The sequence below is a fragment of the Mustela erminea genome, chromosome X, assembly GCF_009829155.1.
Source record: "Mustela erminea isolate mMusErm1 chromosome X, mMusErm1.Pri, whole genome shotgun sequence".
Taxonomy (NCBI): Eukaryota; Metazoa; Chordata; class Mammalia; order Carnivora; family Mustelidae; genus Mustela; species Mustela erminea.
The window spans coordinates 35,496,285-35,514,852 of record NC_045635.1 but is presented as its reverse complement, the minus strand read 5'-3'; the positions used below and the strand labels follow the sequence as shown (position 1 = coordinate 35,514,852).

The 18,568-nt window shown below is 47.0% G+C and overlaps 1 protein-coding gene and 1 long non-coding RNA gene across 2 annotated transcripts in view; one reads left to right on the top strand and one right to left on the bottom strand.

The window, feature by feature from the left end:
• Positions 1-18,568, bottom strand: part of LOC116583449 — a 44,850-nt gene that overhangs the window by 15,187 nt on the left and 11,095 nt on the right. The window lies entirely within an intron of this gene.
• LOC116583448 (RNA polymerase II subunit A C-terminal domain phosphatase SSU72-like) lies at positions 15,869-16,897 on the top strand. The gene has a single exon (XM_032331538.1). The coding sequence runs from the start codon at positions 15,969-15,971 to the stop codon at positions 16,563-16,565; it is 597 nt and encodes a 198-aa protein (XP_032187429.1). The 5' UTR covers positions 15,869-15,968; the 3' UTR covers positions 16,566-16,897.

The following is an 18,568-nucleotide window of genomic DNA, read 5'->3' as shown; positions in this document are numbered from 1 at the left end:
CATTATTCACAATAATCAAACTGTGGAACCAGCCCAAGTGTCCAGTGATAGATGAATGGATAAAGAAGTGGGGTGTGTGTGTGTGTGTGTGTGTGTGTGTGTGTGTGTGTAAATACCTATAACAGAATATTACTCAGCCATAAAAAAGAATGAAATCTTGTCTTTTGCGAAAACATGGATGGTGCAAGACAGTGTAACGCTAAGTGAAGTAAGTCAGAGAAAAACAAACACCATGTGATTACACTCATACATGGAACTTAAGAAACAAACAAAAGAAATAAGCAAAGGGAAAAAAATAAGAGAGCGAGACAAAGCAAGAAATAGACTCCCAATTATAGAGAACTGATGTTTACCAAGGCAGGAGGTGGATGGGGGAATGGGTAAAACAGTGATGGTGATGAGGGAGCAGGAGGCTGGCTGAGGACAAAGCAAAAGCTGGCGCCTTGCACCCCCTCTTCACCCTTTCCCCTCCATAAGTGTAGCATCCCTCAGGCAGCCCTGACTGCCATGAACAATAAGCAAATAGTTAACTTGCAGAGCTCACAATCCTGCTAGACAGGAGTCTACCTTGGCTTACAAATGTCCTAAATCTCACTAACAAAGATGATTGATAGCAGGATTGATAGCAGGATTGTGACACCCCACCAAAAAGTCTCCCAACTATCTTAATGTTAATGGCTGGTCTAAAGACAACATTGATCCAGCAGCAAGGGCAAGGCCTCCGGCAGGCCTGGGACATCCTGGCACCTTGTAGGCCCTCTTTAGCATATGAAAACTCCACTGAAACCCCCCTTCCCCTCACCTTCCCCCAACAGCAGGGTATATAACATGCCTACCATCACAACCCGGGGCAGCTGCATCTCTGCCTGCCCACGGGTCCTGTCCCCGTGATGAAGTTCTTGAACCTAGGTGGGGTTCGGTGGGGTGAGGTTCGGAGCCCACGGCTAAAGAAAGAATTCTTAAGACGTCTCTGGTGCAAAAAGGTTGTTTATTAGAGCACGGGGACAGGACCCGTGGGCAGGCAGAGATGCAGCTGCCCCGGGTTGTGATGGTAGGCATGTTATATACCCTGCTGTTGGGGGAAGGTGAGGGGAAGGGGGGTTTCAGTGGAGTTTTCATATGCTAAAGAGGGCCTACAAGGTGCCAGGATGTCCCAGGCCTGCCGGAGGCCTTGCCCTTGCTGCTGGATCAATGTTGTCTTTAGACCAGCCATTAACATTAAGATAGTTGGGAGACTTTTTGGTGGGGTGTCACAATCCTGCTATCAATCCTGCTATCAATCATCTTTGTTAGTGAGATTTAGGACATTTGTAAGCCAAGGTAGACTCCTGTCTAGCAGGATTGTGAGCTCTGCAAGTTAACTATTTGCTTATTGTTCATGGCAGTCAGGGCTGCCTGAGGGATGCTACACTTATGGAGGGGAAAGGGTGAAGAGGGGGTGCAAGGCGCCAGCTTTTGCTTTGTCCTCAGCCAGCCTCCTGCTCCCTCATCACCCGTGCTCTAATAAACCACCTTTTTGCACCAGAGACGTCTTAAGAATTCTTTCTTTAGCCGTCGGCTCCGAACCTCACCCCACCGAACCCCACCTAGGTTCAAGAACTTCATCAATGGGGACTGAGGAGGGCCCTTGTGATGAGCACTGAGGGACGTATGGAAGTGTTGAACCATATTGTACACCTGAAACTAGTATTGCACTGTATGTTAACTATACTGGAATTAAAATAAAAACTTCAAAAAATCATAGTATAGTTGTGCAGTGGAATACACAGAGCAACAAGAAGGAACACACTAGAACTAGACACCACAAAATGGATAAATCTGATAAACATGAGAGTGAAAAACGGGTGACGTGAAAGTACATAAAATACGATTCCATTTATAGGAAGCGTGCGCACACACAAAGCAAAATGAATCTAGTGTGATGGGTCGTGAACGGAAAGGGGCAAGAGAAACTGTGTGGTTTTCACTTTTGGAAAGTCATCCAGTCATTTATGATTGGAGAACTTTTATGCCTTACTTAAATAAAAAGTTCAAACAAATTCTAATTAGACCCACACACACATATATATATATATATATATATATACTTTTTTTTTTTTTTTTCCAAACAACCTGTGCTTACATGACAGCCAAGGCTTTGGAGCTCGCCTACGTGGAGGGAAAACAATGGTATGTCACCTGTGAAAAATTAAAACTGGGTCCCAATCTGGGGCACCTGGCTGGCTCGGTTGGTACAGCATGTGACTCCTGATCTGAGGGTTGTAAACCCTACACTGGGTGTAGAGATTACTTAAAAATAAAATCTTAAAAAAAAACTGGGTCCCCATCTGACACTACCTGTGAGTAAGGACCCATTGGATTAAGAACTGGTGATATTGTGATTTATAAGAAATAAATATTTGGTCATTCAGATGACCAAAAGATTTTCCATATATATTTGGTCTTCCTCCATAGTTCTGGGTTCACCACTGCTCCTAAAACCCTTGGAATTTCCTGAGAGCCATAAAGGTGTCTTTTGTTATGTTAATGAAGTAACTGCTGGAAACCCCTTAGGTAACCTAAGGATGGGGGCTGGTTGCCAGGGGAACCAACCAAGATTAGATAGTTGGAACTTTCAGTCCCACCCACTGATTTCTGGTGAGGGGATGGGGGCTGGAGGTTGAGTTCAATCTCCAATGGTCAGTGATTTAATCAATTGCACCTCTGTAATGAAACCTCCATAAAACCCCTAAAAGATGGGGTTGGGAGAGCTTCCAGGTTGGGGAGCATGCAGAGATGTGGGGAGAATGGTGGGCCTGGAGAGGGCAGGGAAGCTTCTCATCCTTTCCCCAGACCATGCCCTGTGCATCTCTTCCATCTGGCTGTTCTTGAGTTCTATCCTTTTGTAATAAACCCGCCATTCAGTGTGTAAATTGTTTCCCAGAGTTCTGTGAGCCGTGAATTAATCAAACCCGAGGAGGAAGTCATGGGAACTTCCAATCTCTAGCCAGTAGGTCAGAAGCACAGGTGACAGCCTCGAATTGGAACTGGTGTCTAAAGTTGGGGGTTGTGGGGGAAGACTGTCTTGTAGGACTGATCACTTACCATGTGGGATCAGATGGTGTCTCCGGATAGATCATATCACGAATGAGTTGAATTGCAGGACACCGAGCTGGTGGTAGAGAATTAAGTGGTTTTGGGAAAACCACACGTTTGATGACTGGAAGTGTCGGAAGCGCTCTGTGTCTAGTAAAGGGAACCGACAGGGAAGAAACACACAACAAGGAAGAAGTGGGTTCTTCCCTACACAGTGGAGAGCTAAGGTCTTTCCGGTTTAGTGGGTGTCAGAGAGGGGGTATGTGCTAGAATGGCTCCGGCTCACAGAAGCATGTGGTGTGGAAAGAGGAAGGAGGAAAGGGTGAAGGATAAGGAACCTTTGATTCCTGTATGGCCCCATGCTCACCCACGGTGTGGAGCAGCATGAAGGTAAGAAGTTACCAGCAGAATTTAGAGATGGAGCCAAGTCTGGGGAGTTGGTTCACCAGCTGCATCAGGAAACACAAACTGATAAGAAAAAGGCAAATATTCAATGCCTTGGTCACTGTGATCTGTAACAGCTGAAGTAGAAGACAAGGCTGGGGCAGACTTCGAGGCTAGTCCAAGCTCAGATTTTGGTGAGTCTGAGCTTTAGCCACTAGCTCCAAAGCTTTCCCCCAAGACAAAATGTGTGCAGGGACCACTGAGCGTGCTTCTAAGACCTCTGATCACCAAGAATGTAGCCAGCATTGGGGGGAGGACAAAGCTGAGAAGGTGAAATGTGAAAGGGTTGTTTTCATTTCAGATCAGTATCATCAGCTTCCTGAGGAAGCTTCACCAATGGGGGTTGGAGGAGTAACCGATCGGGGGCGGTGTCTCTGGTCTGAATGCCAGTAGAAGCATTGGAAGTGGAAGAGCATGTCTGGGTGGCTGTGGGACCAACCGATCACTATGGAACAATCGCACGTGGCTGTTAATGATCCAGACATTCACAAGGGAACAGCCCGCCTGGTGGATGGATAAGAGCCACCCTAAGGTTTTTTAATCCCTAGAAAGGGAACTGTCTTTAACCCCCATCAATGCCAAGTGGAAGACCCCAATGAAACAGCCGATATGCTTCCTAGGCAAGGCGTGTAGGGCTGACTTTTTGACCACCAAGATATTAACCAGCCTAATAGGCCCCTGATTCAGGTCAGGGTAAATGCCGTGGGGTGGAGGGGAGGCTTTTACAGGGGCTCCCCATGTAACCTCTTTGTTGCAAAACCAAAGGTCAGATCTGGCAGCCACTTCAAATTTGCAGTCTCAGCTGCCCCTCAGGGTTCTTACAGATGCTAATAGAAACCTTGGGTTAATTAACAAGCCAATGGGGAGAGGCCAGTCCAGAGAGGCTTCCCAACAAGGTGGAAAGTTTTAAACAGTTACTAAGAAATAAGGTGAATAAAGGGAATATTGATAGGAGCGAAGAAACAAAGAGGAAACAGGAAGGGAAGAGTCACCCAGCAGGTGGAAATCTTTAGATGGTTATTAAGAAATGAGTGAACTGGGTTTTCTTTTTCTTTTCTTTTCTTTTTTCTTTTTTCTTTTTTTTTTTTTAGAATGGATGGATAGATAAAAATTAGTAAATAAATTTAGTATAAATAAAACAAAGTTTTTAATATAGTACTATCTAAGGTTGGTCAGGCCAAAAGGACCCCAGCTGGTCCCCCAAAATTAATGGGCCCAAAAAACTCCACTCTACCTACCGCAACTTGGAGAAATTTAAAAAGCTGGAAGGTAGAGCTTACAATGAGAGACCTGAGATATGTAATATCCATAAATTTAAAATGTATCAATAGAATAGACAAACACTGTGGTATATTCGTACAAAAGAATAGTACTCAGCGATGAAAAGAAACAAACTTGATAACGTGCAGTAACACTTGTGAATCTCAAAAATGTTAGACTGAACAAAAGCCAGACCCAAGAGAGTATGCCAGGTGATTTTACACCTATGAAATTCCAGAATAGGCAAAACTAATACCTGGTTGGCGAAAGCAGATTAGCATTGCTTAGGGAGGGGGGGCTGACAGCAAACAGGCACAAGGGAGCTTTTCCCGCTGATGGAAGTGATCAGTATGTCGATTACTGCGTGGTTACGGGGGTATTTACATATATTTGTCAAAACTCAAAGAAATGTACACTTACAATAGGAACTTCTTGTTTTATAGGAACATTTTTGCATGTAAATTATCCCCCCCCAAAAGTTGATTTTTAAAAGTTAAAGAAAGAGAGGGGCGCCTGGCTGGTTCAGTTGGTGGAGCATGAGACTCTTGATCTCCAGATTGTGAGTTCAAGTTCCACACTGGGTGTAAGGTGATGTGGCAAACAAAGGCAGAAGAAAAATTATTAATTTCCTTACTACCTATACCCCACTGACTCGTCCTTGAAACAGGCAGAGTGACAACTGCCTCAATGTTAATACTTGGCTAAGGGCAAAGGCAATCATAGGCCAACCCCCAGGACCCTGTAAGTCTACTTTAACATATAAAAATTCCTTTAGAAATTTCCTTTATCTCTATACCCCAAAGATAAGTGTTGGCAATCATCCTCCAAGCACATGGCCCACCGATACACATCTGAAGGGTCTCATGACTCAGGTTTTATTAGACAGTAATAAATGACCTTTTCCCAATGATAGCTAGCCCCCTCAAGGTCCTGGAAACCTTGCTTCTAAAATCCCTTAGAGACTTCCTCTATCCCTAACCCCCTCCCAACTTGAGAGTATATAATGGGCCACTCCTCAGGACCCTGGTGCAGCTCTTTCTGCCCACGGGGCCTCCATGCTTTAATAAAATCACCTTTTTGCACCAAAGACATCTCAAGAATTCTTTCTTGGTTGTTGGCTTCGAATCCTAATGTATTTCCCACATCATAAAGATTACTTAAAAATAAAATCTTCAGGGGCATGCTCAGTTGGTTGGGTGACTGCCTTTGGCTCGGGTCACCATCCTGGAGTCCAGGGATCGAGTCCTACATCGGGCTCCCTGCTTGGTGGAGAGTCTGCTTCTCCCTCTGACCCTCTCCCTTCTCATGCTCTCTCTCTCTCTCATTCTCTCTCTCTCAAATAAATAAATAAAATCTTTAAAAAAAAAAAAAAGCCTCTGCCTTCAAATCGGGTCATGATCTCAGGGTCCTGGGATAAAGCCCTTCGTCGGGCTCCCTACTCAATGAGGGGTCTGCTTCTCCCTCTGCCCCTCCCCCATTCTCATGCACATGCTCTCTCTCTCTCAAATAAATAAAATCTTTATTTTTAAAGGAATAGATAAATTAAAAACAATAGTAACATAAATACTTGGTCCAGTACCCCTGAATAAGTTACAAGGGTTCACTGTCTTGAACTAATCAATGTTAATGTGAACAGCTGCAAGCCCTACTGCTACCACCACCAACTTTACCTCCACCACCACCACTACCATCACCTCCATAATCATCACCTCCACCTCCACCATCACCCCCATCACCATCAAAATCACTTCCATCATCATCACCCCCATCACCATCTCCCTCATCACCACCACCACCATCACTTCCATCATCATCATCACTTCCATCATCACCACCACCATCAATTCCATCCTTATTACCTCCAACATTATCACCCCCATCACCATTATGACCTCCATCATCACCACCACTTCCATCATCACCACCACCATCATTTCCATCATCATCCCATCATCACCACCACCATCACTTCCATCATCATTACCTCCAACATCATCACCCCCATCACAATCATCACCTCCATCATCACCACCACTTCCACCATCATCACTTCCATCATCACCACCACCATTACCTATAGCACTGCCATACCTCCCATCACCACCATCACTATTACCAGCAGCACTATTTCATATTGAATGACAACTATAAGCCTGACACTGTGCTAGGTATTTACATATATTATCTTTCCTTTTTTAAAGGATTTTATTTATTTGACAGAGAGGGAGAGAGAGAGTGCAGGGGGAGGGGGAAAGGGAGAAGCAGACTCCCTGCTGAGCAGAGAGCAGGATGCAGGGTTCCAAACACAGGACCCCAGGATCATGACCTGAGCCGAAGGCAGACACCTAACTGACTGAGCTACCCAGGCGCCCCTACCCTTAATTCTTAAAACAACTGCAAGAGGTAGATGGTGTAACTTTCATTTTGATATGGGAAAATTGCTAATCAGAGAGATTACCAAGTCACCCTAGAACACTGCTGGTAGACAAAGTCTCAGGTTCCTATCTGGCTGGCCATAAAACCTATGCTCTTTTAACCTCTGCGCCCCAGCCTGCCATCAGGGTCTGGCTCCAGCCTGATAGACTTGAAAACTGTGGTGTCTCAGGTGCACCATGAACCTGCCCTCCATCTCCTTGAATCTTCCAGGTGAGCACAGGCAGTGCCAGGCCACAGCTAGAACAATGGGGCTGGTTCTGCAAAGGTGAAGTCGGAGCTCCACCTGCCCTGAGATCCCACCAGCAAGGTCTCCTGCCTTTGACCCCAAATCTGCTCCTTTAATTGCTGTTCCACCTGGAGCTGGGGCATCAGTAATAGAGCCTAGCCTTGGGTCGCTCTGCATGCCCAGAGTTCAAGTTTATCAAGAGGTTCTGTCAGGTCAACCTGCATGCATTGCCAAAACATATGTAGTTCTTGAACACTGAAGACCCTCCCAGTGCTCCTGACCTTGTCTCTGATGTTTCCATTTCTGAACAAGGCCCAAGCCCTCTGACTCCAAGCCCTGTGTCCTCCACTTCACCCAACAGCTACTTCCCTATGATGCAGAACACAATTTCTGGGGCACAGACTGACACTGAACAGTAGTGAGCAGAAGCTTTGAAGCCAGAGGTGAGATTAAGTTTGGGCTGGCTAGCCTTGGGCTAGTTTCTTAACCTCTCTGAATGTTAAAAGGAAAATGAGATCAGCCACCAGTGGGAAAAGGAAATGAAGGCCATGAGCAAATAAACAGCATTCAGGGGACCTATTCAGAAGAGGGAAGCAAAATGGCGTCACCCTATGTAAACTCAGACGAACCAGCTCCTCAGGGGTCTGTTTAAGAAAGAATGCGCTGGCAGAAGGGTTTTACTCCACAATTAAAAGGGAGCTCAGGGGCGCCTGGGTGGCTCAGTGGGTTAAAGCCTCTGCCTTTGGCTCAGGTCATGATCCCAGGGTCCTGGGATCAGGCCCCACATTGGGCTCTCTGCTCAGCAGGGAGCCTGCTTCTCCCCCCCCCCCCCGCCCCGCCTACTTGTGATCTCTCTGTCAAATAACTAAATAAAATCTTTTTAAAAAGGGGGGAGGGAGCTCAGAGAGGCCACATGTGGTTTAGAATCGGCATTGCTCCAAGAAGCAAACCCCCTGACCTCCAAATCACGTGGGCTTGTCCAGGGAGGTAGACGGGAATGGATAATTCCAGCACAGAACCTAAAACTACCTCACCCTTCTGTCTGAACTGTGCCACGCTCACCAAGTGAAACTCTGCCCTATGGGGCTTCCCTTCTTGCTTTGCTAGAAGTAGGGCTGCCAGATTTTGCAAATAAAATACAAGTACTTATACTAAATTATTATTCACTGTAGTGCAGTCAGTAGAGCCCGTGACTCTGGATCTCAGGGTTGTGAGTTCGAGCCTTACATTGGGCATGGAGCCTACCTTAAAAATCATAAAGAAACAGCATTTTAAAAACCCTGAACTTAGTATGATATCCACATTTTGTTTTTGAAATACTTGTACCTGAGCATTGTGGTATTACGCCAGCGTTAGCTAATGCTTCAATCCTATGGGCAGCCTTTGGCCTCTCATCGAAAGTCCCCTCTCCAGCTCAGCAGCTAGCTGGGCCTCACCAAGGCCACGTCCAGATGCAAGATCACAAGGGCTTCATCAGTACCTGAGGTTTTGCTAACTAGCAAAATGAGAGTCAGAAATGGGCTTTCATGGATGAAATCTGTAGCTTGTTCATTATCGTGATGAAAGGCAGAAATAGGTTCTTGGTGAAATTCAGGACTCCAGGACCTATGGATTTGCTTAAATATGTTCGAGGTGTTCTCTACCTGCACGTGAAGAGGTGATCAGACACCAGCAAGGCCTCCAGCCTGTAACCTCTGAGGTGGCACCTATAGTTTCAGTCCAACCTTGAGTTTTGGAGGATTTCTTGTTCCTTGATACTTCCAGAATGTTCCATCTGCCTTGAGCAGCCCTCTTATGCAAGCAGTAAGCTGAGAGCTGGGACTTCCTCGAGCCTAGAGAACAGGTTGCAGGGACTTTTTCTGTGTCTGGTTGCTAACGAATGCTGTTTAATAAACGTCTCTGCATGAGACACAATTTAGCTAGAGACTTGCTTTTCTGTGAATCAGTAACAAGGTTGCAGGGGAAGGGGTCAGCTCACCCTCACTCATCTCAAACTTGCTTGGAGATGTCAGTTATTGAGATACTGGGTCTAAACCCGCCCTCTCCTCTCCCCACCCCCTCAACTCACCCTCACCTCCACCCCCATCTTTGTGGTACTGGGGCTCTACAAAGCACATTTCTGCTCAGCCAGGGGCTCCCAGTTGGGCTCTGCCCACAGGAGGTGTTAGAGGAAGATTCAAAGCTAGAGGAAGGAGTTGGGACTGACTTCTTCCTTCGCGGGTTGACTGGCTTCCTGTTGGCTTCCTGGTCCTGGGAATGGCATCCTCCACGTTTCTTCACAGCATTTCCTTCCGGCAACAGCAACTGAATCTACTGTGTGGTTTTTCTGACTCCTACAGACACAGCCAGCATCCTTTCCTCTGGGATCTGGGCCCCACCTCAGTGAGGCCCCCAGCTCTGAGCTCAGACACCAGCATCAGCTGGCAGGTGCCCTTTCCTGGGGCATCTGATTTTCAGCCCTGTGTGATTCCCCCTCCAAGCTTCTGTGTTTTAATAATTCCATCCCCCCTGCTTTGTTTCCCTACCAGAGGTAGCTGCTGTATGAGATTACTGCCTCCATGATGCCTTAGAGCTCCCTTTTCGGTCTTCTGGGTTCTTCGGTGACCAAACCTAGCTAAATATTTGGTGATTATAGCTAACTAAATAGTCTCTGTATGAAATTCTCTCCGTTAAAATAACTGGTGTGGTTTCTGTCTCCTGCCTGAAGACTATATGCTACTTTCCAGAAAGAACTTTAGGGTTATGCATGACCGGCCGGGCTCAGGTCAGCACCCAATAAAAATGCAAGGAAAAATAACTGAATAAAGGACTGCCTTTCTCACTGTAAATTAACAATGACTTTCCAGGGTTTTTAGACCAATCTCATGTGATTTTAATTACTGCGAGTCAGTCCCCAGAGCCCTCTTGCTTCAGAAGGAGAGTAACAGTCAGATCTAAAAAAAAAAAAAAAAAAAAAAAAAAGATTTTAAAATATAAGATCTCAAGTGCCCAAGCGGGTGCCATAGCAGGGGTGAGGAGGGCACCCCTCAGCTCCCGCCAGCTACTTCCAGAGTCAAATCAGCTCTGTCCTGGAGACTTCTACCCTAACCTGAAAGTCCCCTTCCCTCTGGCCCACACATGCAGCTCTTTGCTGATCTCATTCTCCTCCAAGTTCAGAACCATCTGGGCTGTCGCAGGGCAAGCTAAGAAGCCCCTTTCTTCCCCAAGCCCCCACCCCATCCGCACACACATAGTAACAGCTACCAATACTTCACATCCTCAGGAGGCCCCGCTCCGACAGGGGCAAGAGCTGGTGGCCAAGGGAGAGGCTGCCCACACTGGGCCCAGGTTCGAAACAATCGTTCCAGAGCCAGTGAAGGCCCTAGTCCCTGTCCTGACCTCTGCCTTGTTCCAGAGAGCTGTTTCCACCTTGGCCCCTGCATTTGCGGTTTACACCTTTGTTGGACGAACATTCTATCTGTCATCCCTTGGGCAACGATGATTCAGGAGGGCTATGTACATACAGGGCCTTGTGTGATTGCCAGGGGGGTGGGGTGGGACGACAAAGCTGCACTGTTGCTGTCCCCATGGAACTCACAGCAAAAGCAAAGGCAGCGAGAAGCACAGAAGAGGAGCAGCCATCACACTGGAAGAGGTGAGGAGGTCAAGGAAATTTCCTGTTCTTTACTGTGGCCAATGTTGGTGCTGCCTCTTGGCTCCCCACCCCCATACCTCTGTACTGTTTTTGAGCACCCCCTGGCCTTAATGAGCTTTTGTTGCTAATAACCAGTACCTATCTTTTTTTTTTAGAGGGCCTGCCCTTGGGCTCCTGGAGCAGCTTTCTGAAAGAGATCTGGAAATGGCTGGAAATGAAAAGCACTGATAGGATGTGGGGGCAGGCTGCGGGTGCCACACTTATATCAAGCACTTTAGTCCTGTGGGCAAGACTGACCCTTAGGAAACAACCTGGCAAGTATAATGATGCCTGTGCTTTGAACCACAAAGAAGGTGGCCTTAATCTGAGAAGCCTCATCAAGGAGGTAGCCTCAGGCATAAACTGAGTCTTTCAAAGGCAGCGATGTGTTGACCTATAAGAAGGAGCCAGGAGAGAGCCCCTGAGGCTTTGATAGCTGGGATGCTTCAGGAGTTTTCAAGTCATCCAGGGTGGCTGCAGCATAGCCAGCAGGTGAATGAAGAGGAATGGTGATGAGGCAGGGAGGAAAAAGTGGTACTAGATCACACAGAGCCTGAAGGAGGCTTTCTATTTCCTGTGAAAGGACTGGAGAGACTTACTAGGGTTTTACTGCTAGGATTCTAAGCACAGGAGTATCCTGAATTGGATATACTTCCCATAGAAATCACTGTGGCCACAGAGCAGAGAATGGTTTCCAGGAGACAGGACTGAGGGCAGGGTCAGGGAGCCCTGGAGAGAAATTATAAAGGCTGAACACAGGAAAGTGGCCATAGGGAGAGAGAAGGTGACAGAATCAAGAGATGAAGCATGGAGAGGTCTAGTGGCTAACAGGATGGGGAGCACTAGGCAGGCGTCTATGCCAGTCTTCCTCATCCTACCTTTAATCATACCTCTCAACTTCCTACCACACTTGGAAGGAATGCTCATCTGGAGCCAGGATAGGATAAGACCTTTGTAGTCTCTAGCAAAATCACACCATAAACTGGGAGTGGGGAATAGAGATGCAAGTACCAGGCCTATGTTATTACCCTGAGAAAGTTCTACGCCCAAAGTCAAATGGCCCCAAGTTAGTATTTATATATTTATTTATTATTATTATTTTTTATTTAAGATTTTATTTATTTGACAGAGAGGTCACAAACAGGCAGAGAAAGAGGGGGAAGCAGGCTCCCTGCTGAGCAGAGAGCCAGATGCGGGGCTCGATCCCAGGATCCTGAGATCATGACCTGAGCTGAAGGCAGAGGCTTAACCCACTGAGCCACCTAGGCGCCCCTAAAGTTTGTATTTAAATGAAATTTCTTTCTTTCTTTAGATGTTATTTATTTAAGCGAGAGGAGAGTAGAGTAGAGTAAGAGTGTGCACAAGCAGGAGTGAGAGGCAGAGGGAGAGGGAGAAGCAGACTCGCTGCTGAGCGGGGAGCCCGATGCAGGACTCCATCCCAGGACCCAGATATCACGACCTGAGTCAAAGGCAGACGCTTAACTGACTGAGTCACCCAGTTGCCCCTTAAATCAAAGTTCATTGAGAAGATATACCACAACATATTTGCCAGGGCACTCAAAATGTTAGATTACTGGGGTGTCTGGATGGTTCAGTCGGTTAAACGTCTACCTTATGCTCAGGTCATGATCCCCGGGTCCTAGGATCGAGCCTGCATCAGGCTCCCTGCTCAGTGGGGAGTCTGCTTCTCCCTCTGTCCCTCCAGCCCCACTCATGCTCTCTTTCTTTTTCTCTCTCACATGCATGCAAAAATAAATAAAGAGGGTTGCCGGGGGGAGGGGGGTAGGGAGAAGGTGGTGGGGTTATGGACATTGGGGAGGGTCTGTGCTATGGTGAGTGCTGTGAAGTGTGTAAACCTGGCAATTCACAGTCCTGTACCCCTGGGGCTAATAATACATTATATGTTAATTTCAAAAATAAATAAAAAATTAAAAATAAATAAATGAATAAAATATTTTCTTTCTTTCTTTCTTTTTTTTTCTTAAGATTTTATTTATTTATTTGACACAGAGAGAGAGATCACAAGTAGGCAGAGAGGCAGGCAGAGAGAGGGGGAAGCAGGCTCCCGGCCGAGCAGAGAGCCCGACATGGAGCTTGATCCCAGGACCCTGAGATCATGACCTGAGCCGAAGGCAGAGGCTTAACCCACTGAGTCACCCAGGCGCTCGATCAATAAAATAAAAATGTTAGATTACTAGCATCTTAAAGGCAAACTTTCCAACTGGAGCTCCCTGTATCATTTAAAAAAAAAACACCTTAGTTTTATTGAGGTATAACTAACATACTAGTTTCAGGTATACAACATGATTCAGTATTTGTACATACTGAGAAATGATCACAGCAATAAGTCTAATTAACATCCGTAATTATAATTTTTTTTCTTGTGATGGGAACTTTTAAGAGACACTCTTTTTTTTTTTCAAGATTTTATTTATTTATTTGTCAGAAAGAGAGAGAGAGAGGGAGCACAAGCAGGGAAAGCAGCAGGCAGAAGGAGAAAGAGGCTCCCCACGGAGCAAGGAGCCCAATGCAGGACTAAATCCCACGACCCTGAGATCATGATCTGAGCCAAAGGCAGATGCTTAACCGACAGAGCCACGCAGGTGCCCCAAAGAGTGACTCTCTTAACAATTTCCAAATATACAATACAGAACTACTAACTATAGCCATCATGTCATACATTATATCCCCAGGACTAATTCATTTTATAAATGGGTTTGCACCCTTTGACTCCCTTTCCCCATTTTACACACACACCCCCATTCCCTACCTCTGGCAACCATCAATCTGTTCTATGTATCTACGTATCAGTATGTTCTATGTATCTATGAATTTGGTTGGGTTTTTTGTTTGTTTGTTTTAAAGATTTTATTTTTAAGTACTATCTACACCAAACATGGGGCTTGAACTCAAAACCAGAGACACAGGCTCTTCTGACCCAGCCAGCCAGGTGCCCCTGGTATTTTTGGTTTTGGTTTTAGAGTCTATTTTCAAGTGAGATCATATGGTATTGGTCTTTCTCTGAGTTAGTTCACTTAGCATCATGCCCATAGGTCTATCCATGATCAAATGACAAGATTTCATTCTTGCTTATGCTCTAATGATACTCTATTGTGTGTGTGTGTACACACACACACACACCACATATATCTTATCTGTATCAATATCACAATTTTTTAACCATTCATCCATCAGTGGACACTTATGTTACTTCCGTATCTTGAGTATCGTAAACAATGCTGCAATGAACATGGGGCTGAAGATACCTTTTTGAGTTACTGTTTTTGTCTTCTCCAGATAAACACCCAAAAGCAGAACTGCTGGATCACATGGTAGTTCTAGGTTTAATTTTTTGAGGAACCTTCCTACTATTTTCCACAGTGGCTGCACCAGACTGCATTCTCATCAACACAGCTCAAGGGTGCCCACTACCTCAAGCCTCACGCTGTATCATTTTCAGTTCCTTTTTCTACATTAACTTTTTGATCCTGAAGCCTTGCCTGAAGTACACTGTTTTGGTTGCTGCTGCTCTTATTTTTTTTTTTCCTCACAGGTGCCAAAACAACCTTTATCTCATTCAGGTGAGGTAGAAGCGAAGAGGGTCATCCTACACAGCGTTCCTGTCTCTCCAATTAAAATGGAGTCTCCGGTAAACTCTGACATAGTGTTAAGATTAAGGCCCCAAAGATAAATGCTACCCAGGAAGCTGCATGTACCCTTTCCACTTATATCCCATTGGCCAAAACTTGATTTTAGGATTCTACGACTGCATCTACCTGCAAGGGAAGTTGAGAAATGTAAATTTTTAGTTAGGTGGCCATGTACCTAGCTGCGAAATGAACCATTCGAAGAGGACAAAGAAGAGGGGCACCTGGGTGGCTCAGTCAGTCAAGTGTCAGCCTTTGGTTTGGGTCATGATCCCAGAGTCCTAGGATCAAACCCCGCATTGTGCTCCCTGTTCAGCGGGGAGCCTGGTTCTCCCTCTCCCTCTGCTGCTCCCCCTGCTTGTACACTCTCTCTCTCAGTCTAATAAAAAATAAAAAATTTTAAAAAGAGGACAAACAGGAGAAGGGACGCCATGCAGCAACTGGAAGTCTGTGCTGTATCAGTCAGTTACTGATGCCTAACAAACCATCCCCAAAGTGTGGAGCCTAAAACAGCTATCATTCTATTTCTCACAACTCTGTAAGTCAGGAATTTGGGGCAAGGGGAAGTGGGGTGGGTGCTCCACATTTTGGCTGAGGCTAGAGAACCCAAATACCCACACCATTGATTAAGCAACTGGGGTAATTCAAACAACTGGGGGATGAGTAGGATGTTTGGCCCTCTGTCTTCTCATGGTGATGGCAACATTCACTCACGTATCTGGGCAGCTTGGTTCTCCTCCAAGTGATTTCTCTCTCTCCCACAAGATAGCCTGGGCTTCTTTACACGGTAGCTGGAAATTCCCTCAAGCAAAAGTGGGACACACAGGCCCCTTGAGCCATGGACTCAGACCCCTCCCCCACATCCATGTGACTTCAGTCTCATTCTATTTATCAAAAATGTCAAGGCCAACCGAGACTTCAAGAGTAGACCATTCTACCTACTGATCTGCAAAGACACTTAGCAAAGAGGTGTGAACATTGGGATATACAACTCATTGGGAACTATTTTTTAGAAACTACTACACCCAGCAGTGCGGAAGGCCAAGGGGACGCTGTACGCACGTACGCACCACACGCCTCTCAATGCGCTACGTCAGGGACGCCACCGCCTTGGCGTCATGACTTCCGGACGCCACAGTCGCCATTTTCTAGCAAAGAAACACCGCTGTTAGGTGGGGAGCTTAGGACCGGTTGTGTCGCAGTTGGTATGGCAGCCGCTATGTCGACGCTGCCGCTGCGAGTGGCGGTGGTATGCTCGAGCAACCAGAACCGGAGCATGGAAGCGCACAACATCCTCAACAAACGGGGATTCATCGTCCGTTCTTTTGGAACGGGAACCCATGTGAAGCTCCCGGGACCAGCACCTGACAAGCCAAATGTTTACGATTTCAAAACGACCTACGACCAGATGTACAACGACCTCGTTCGCAAGGATAAAGATCTCTACACGCAGAACGGCATTTTACATATGCTGGATAGAAATAAGAGGATCAAGCCCCGCCCAGAAAGGTTCCAGAACTGTAGAGATATTTTCGATCTGATTCTTACCTGTGAAGAGAGAGTGTACGATCAGGTGGTGGAAGATCTGACTTCAAGAGAGCAAGAAACCTGCCAGCCGGTACATGTGATCAACGTGGATATCCAAGACAACCTTGAAGAAGCCACCCTGGGCGCCTTCCTCATCTGCGAGCTATGCCAGTGCATTCAGCACACCGACGACATAGATAACGACATCGACGAGCTGCTCCAAGAGTTTGAGGAGAAGAGCGGCAGAGCCTTCCTGCACACTGTCTGCTTCTACTAACTGGCCTGACCTGACCTGGCATTGGTTGCACTGCCCACCCTCAAGAAGCCATCTTTTTCAGCTTTCTTTTGTTAGTACTTTGAACTTCTTCGTGGCAATTTTTACTTATTCTGCTGGTGGTGGGTAGTGGTACCCAATAAACGGTACTTATGAAATGAGAAGATACACATCAAGGCCAAACCAACACCAGTCAAGTTTGTTCTCTCCCGCTTTTATTTGTGAGTGGGATGTTGATTATAAAGTTTTTTCCTTTAACAAACAAACAAACGAACAAAAAAAAAAACAAAAAACAAAAAACAAAAAAACCTTTAAATAAACAGTGGTTTATTTGTCCCATATCTCTGTTGTTTTCATTGTGGTTTCTCCCCTGCCCCCATCCCCAAACTTTCTGAAATGTACAAAATAATGGGCTTTATCTTATTAGAAAAGAACGGAATTGTCTAGTAAATATAAGCTGCCGGTTAAAAACAACAACAACAACAACAAAAAACGATGGGGTGGGGGGTGCAGATGGAGAGCGTCTGGGTGGCTTGGTTAAGTGGTTAAGTGCTTGACTCTTAATTTTAGCCAGGGTCATAATCTCAGGGTGCCGGGATACAGCCCACATGTGGGGCTCTACTCTGAGCTTAGAAATTGCTTGGGATTTTCTATCCCTCTCCTCTGCCTCTTCCCCTCCTCCCCTATTGTGTGCTGTCTCTCTTAAAAAAAAATAATCTACCAAAACTGCCACTGGGGTGTATTAGTCTGCTTGGGTTGGGATAAGAAAATACCATGGGGGGGGGGGGGCACGGGTAGGAGGCACAAGTCGGGGGAGGGGGCAGTGAGCAAGAGGGAAGAAGGTAGAGGAGACATGAAGGGAGGGGCAAGGTGGGGTAGAGGCAGCAGGGGAGCCAGAGGCAAGTGGGAGTCAGACGGGGAGAGGGGTGGTGGTGGGGTAGTAGGGGGGATGAGGGTAGTGGGGAGGGAGGGGGGAGCAGGAGGTAGCGGGGGGGGGGGGGGTGGCAGACGTGGGGGTAGGGTGCAGGGGCCGGTGGAAGTGTGAGTCAGGAGAAGGGAGGGGGTGAGAGGGCCGGGGGAGGGAGGGTGAGAGGGGAACAAGGGGATGGCCAGGTGCAAGGGAGAGGGGAGCAGGGGAAGGGGGAGAGGGGCAGTATCGGTGAGGGGGGAGGCGGACGGGGCCATGGGGGAGGGGAGCGGAAGGAGCAGTGTAGGGGGCACAGATTGCAAGAGGGGAGGCAGAAGGGGTTGGAAGGCGGATGGGGGGCCCAGGGGGCGGGTGGGGGACATGGGCTGCGGTAGGGGAGAGGGCTGTCAGGGGCAGGGGCAAAGGGGGCAGGGAGAGGGGGGCAGAAGACATGGGGTTAGGGGGCACAGGGTAGGAGGGGGCAGGCAGAGGAGGGGTGAGGGGGTGGCAGGGAGAGGGGGCAGCAGGGAGAAGGGGGGTGGGGAAGGGAGGAGGCAAGGGTGGAGGGGAGTGGTGGGGGAGGGGGGAGGGGAGGGCCTAAGGCTTAAACAACAGAAATTGATTTCCTCAGAGTTCTGGAGGCTGGAAGTCCAGAATCAACATGCAGGCAGGGTTGGTTTCCCATGAGGCCTCTCTCCTTGACTTGCAGAGGGCCACCTTCTCCCTGTGTACACACGTGGCCTTTCCTCTTGTGGTACTGTGTTTTATCACAAGAAATACATATTTGGGGATGCCTGGGTGGCTCAGTGGGTTAAGTGTCTGCCTTTGGCTCAGGTCATGATCCCAGGTCCTGGGGTCCAGCCCCACACTGGGCTCCCTGCTCAGCGGGGATCCTGTTCCTCCCTCTGCCCTTCACCCTGCTTCTGTTTGCTCTCTCTCTCTCTCTATCTCAGATACATAAATAAGATCTTAAAATTATATATATATATATTTGATCTCCATTCCCATTTCTGGCACAGAGCTCCTAAAACTACCGGAGTTTTCTAAGTCAGGAGAGCCATAAAGCTGTCCTTTTTTAGGTTACCAAGGTGATTTTGGG

Bases quoted from the DNA above. Each gene is read 5' to 3' on its own strand.
- LOC116583448 (XM_032331538.1), top strand. From the start codon at position 15,969: ATGGCAGCCGCTATGTCGACGCTGCCGCTGCGAGTGGCGGTGGTATGC.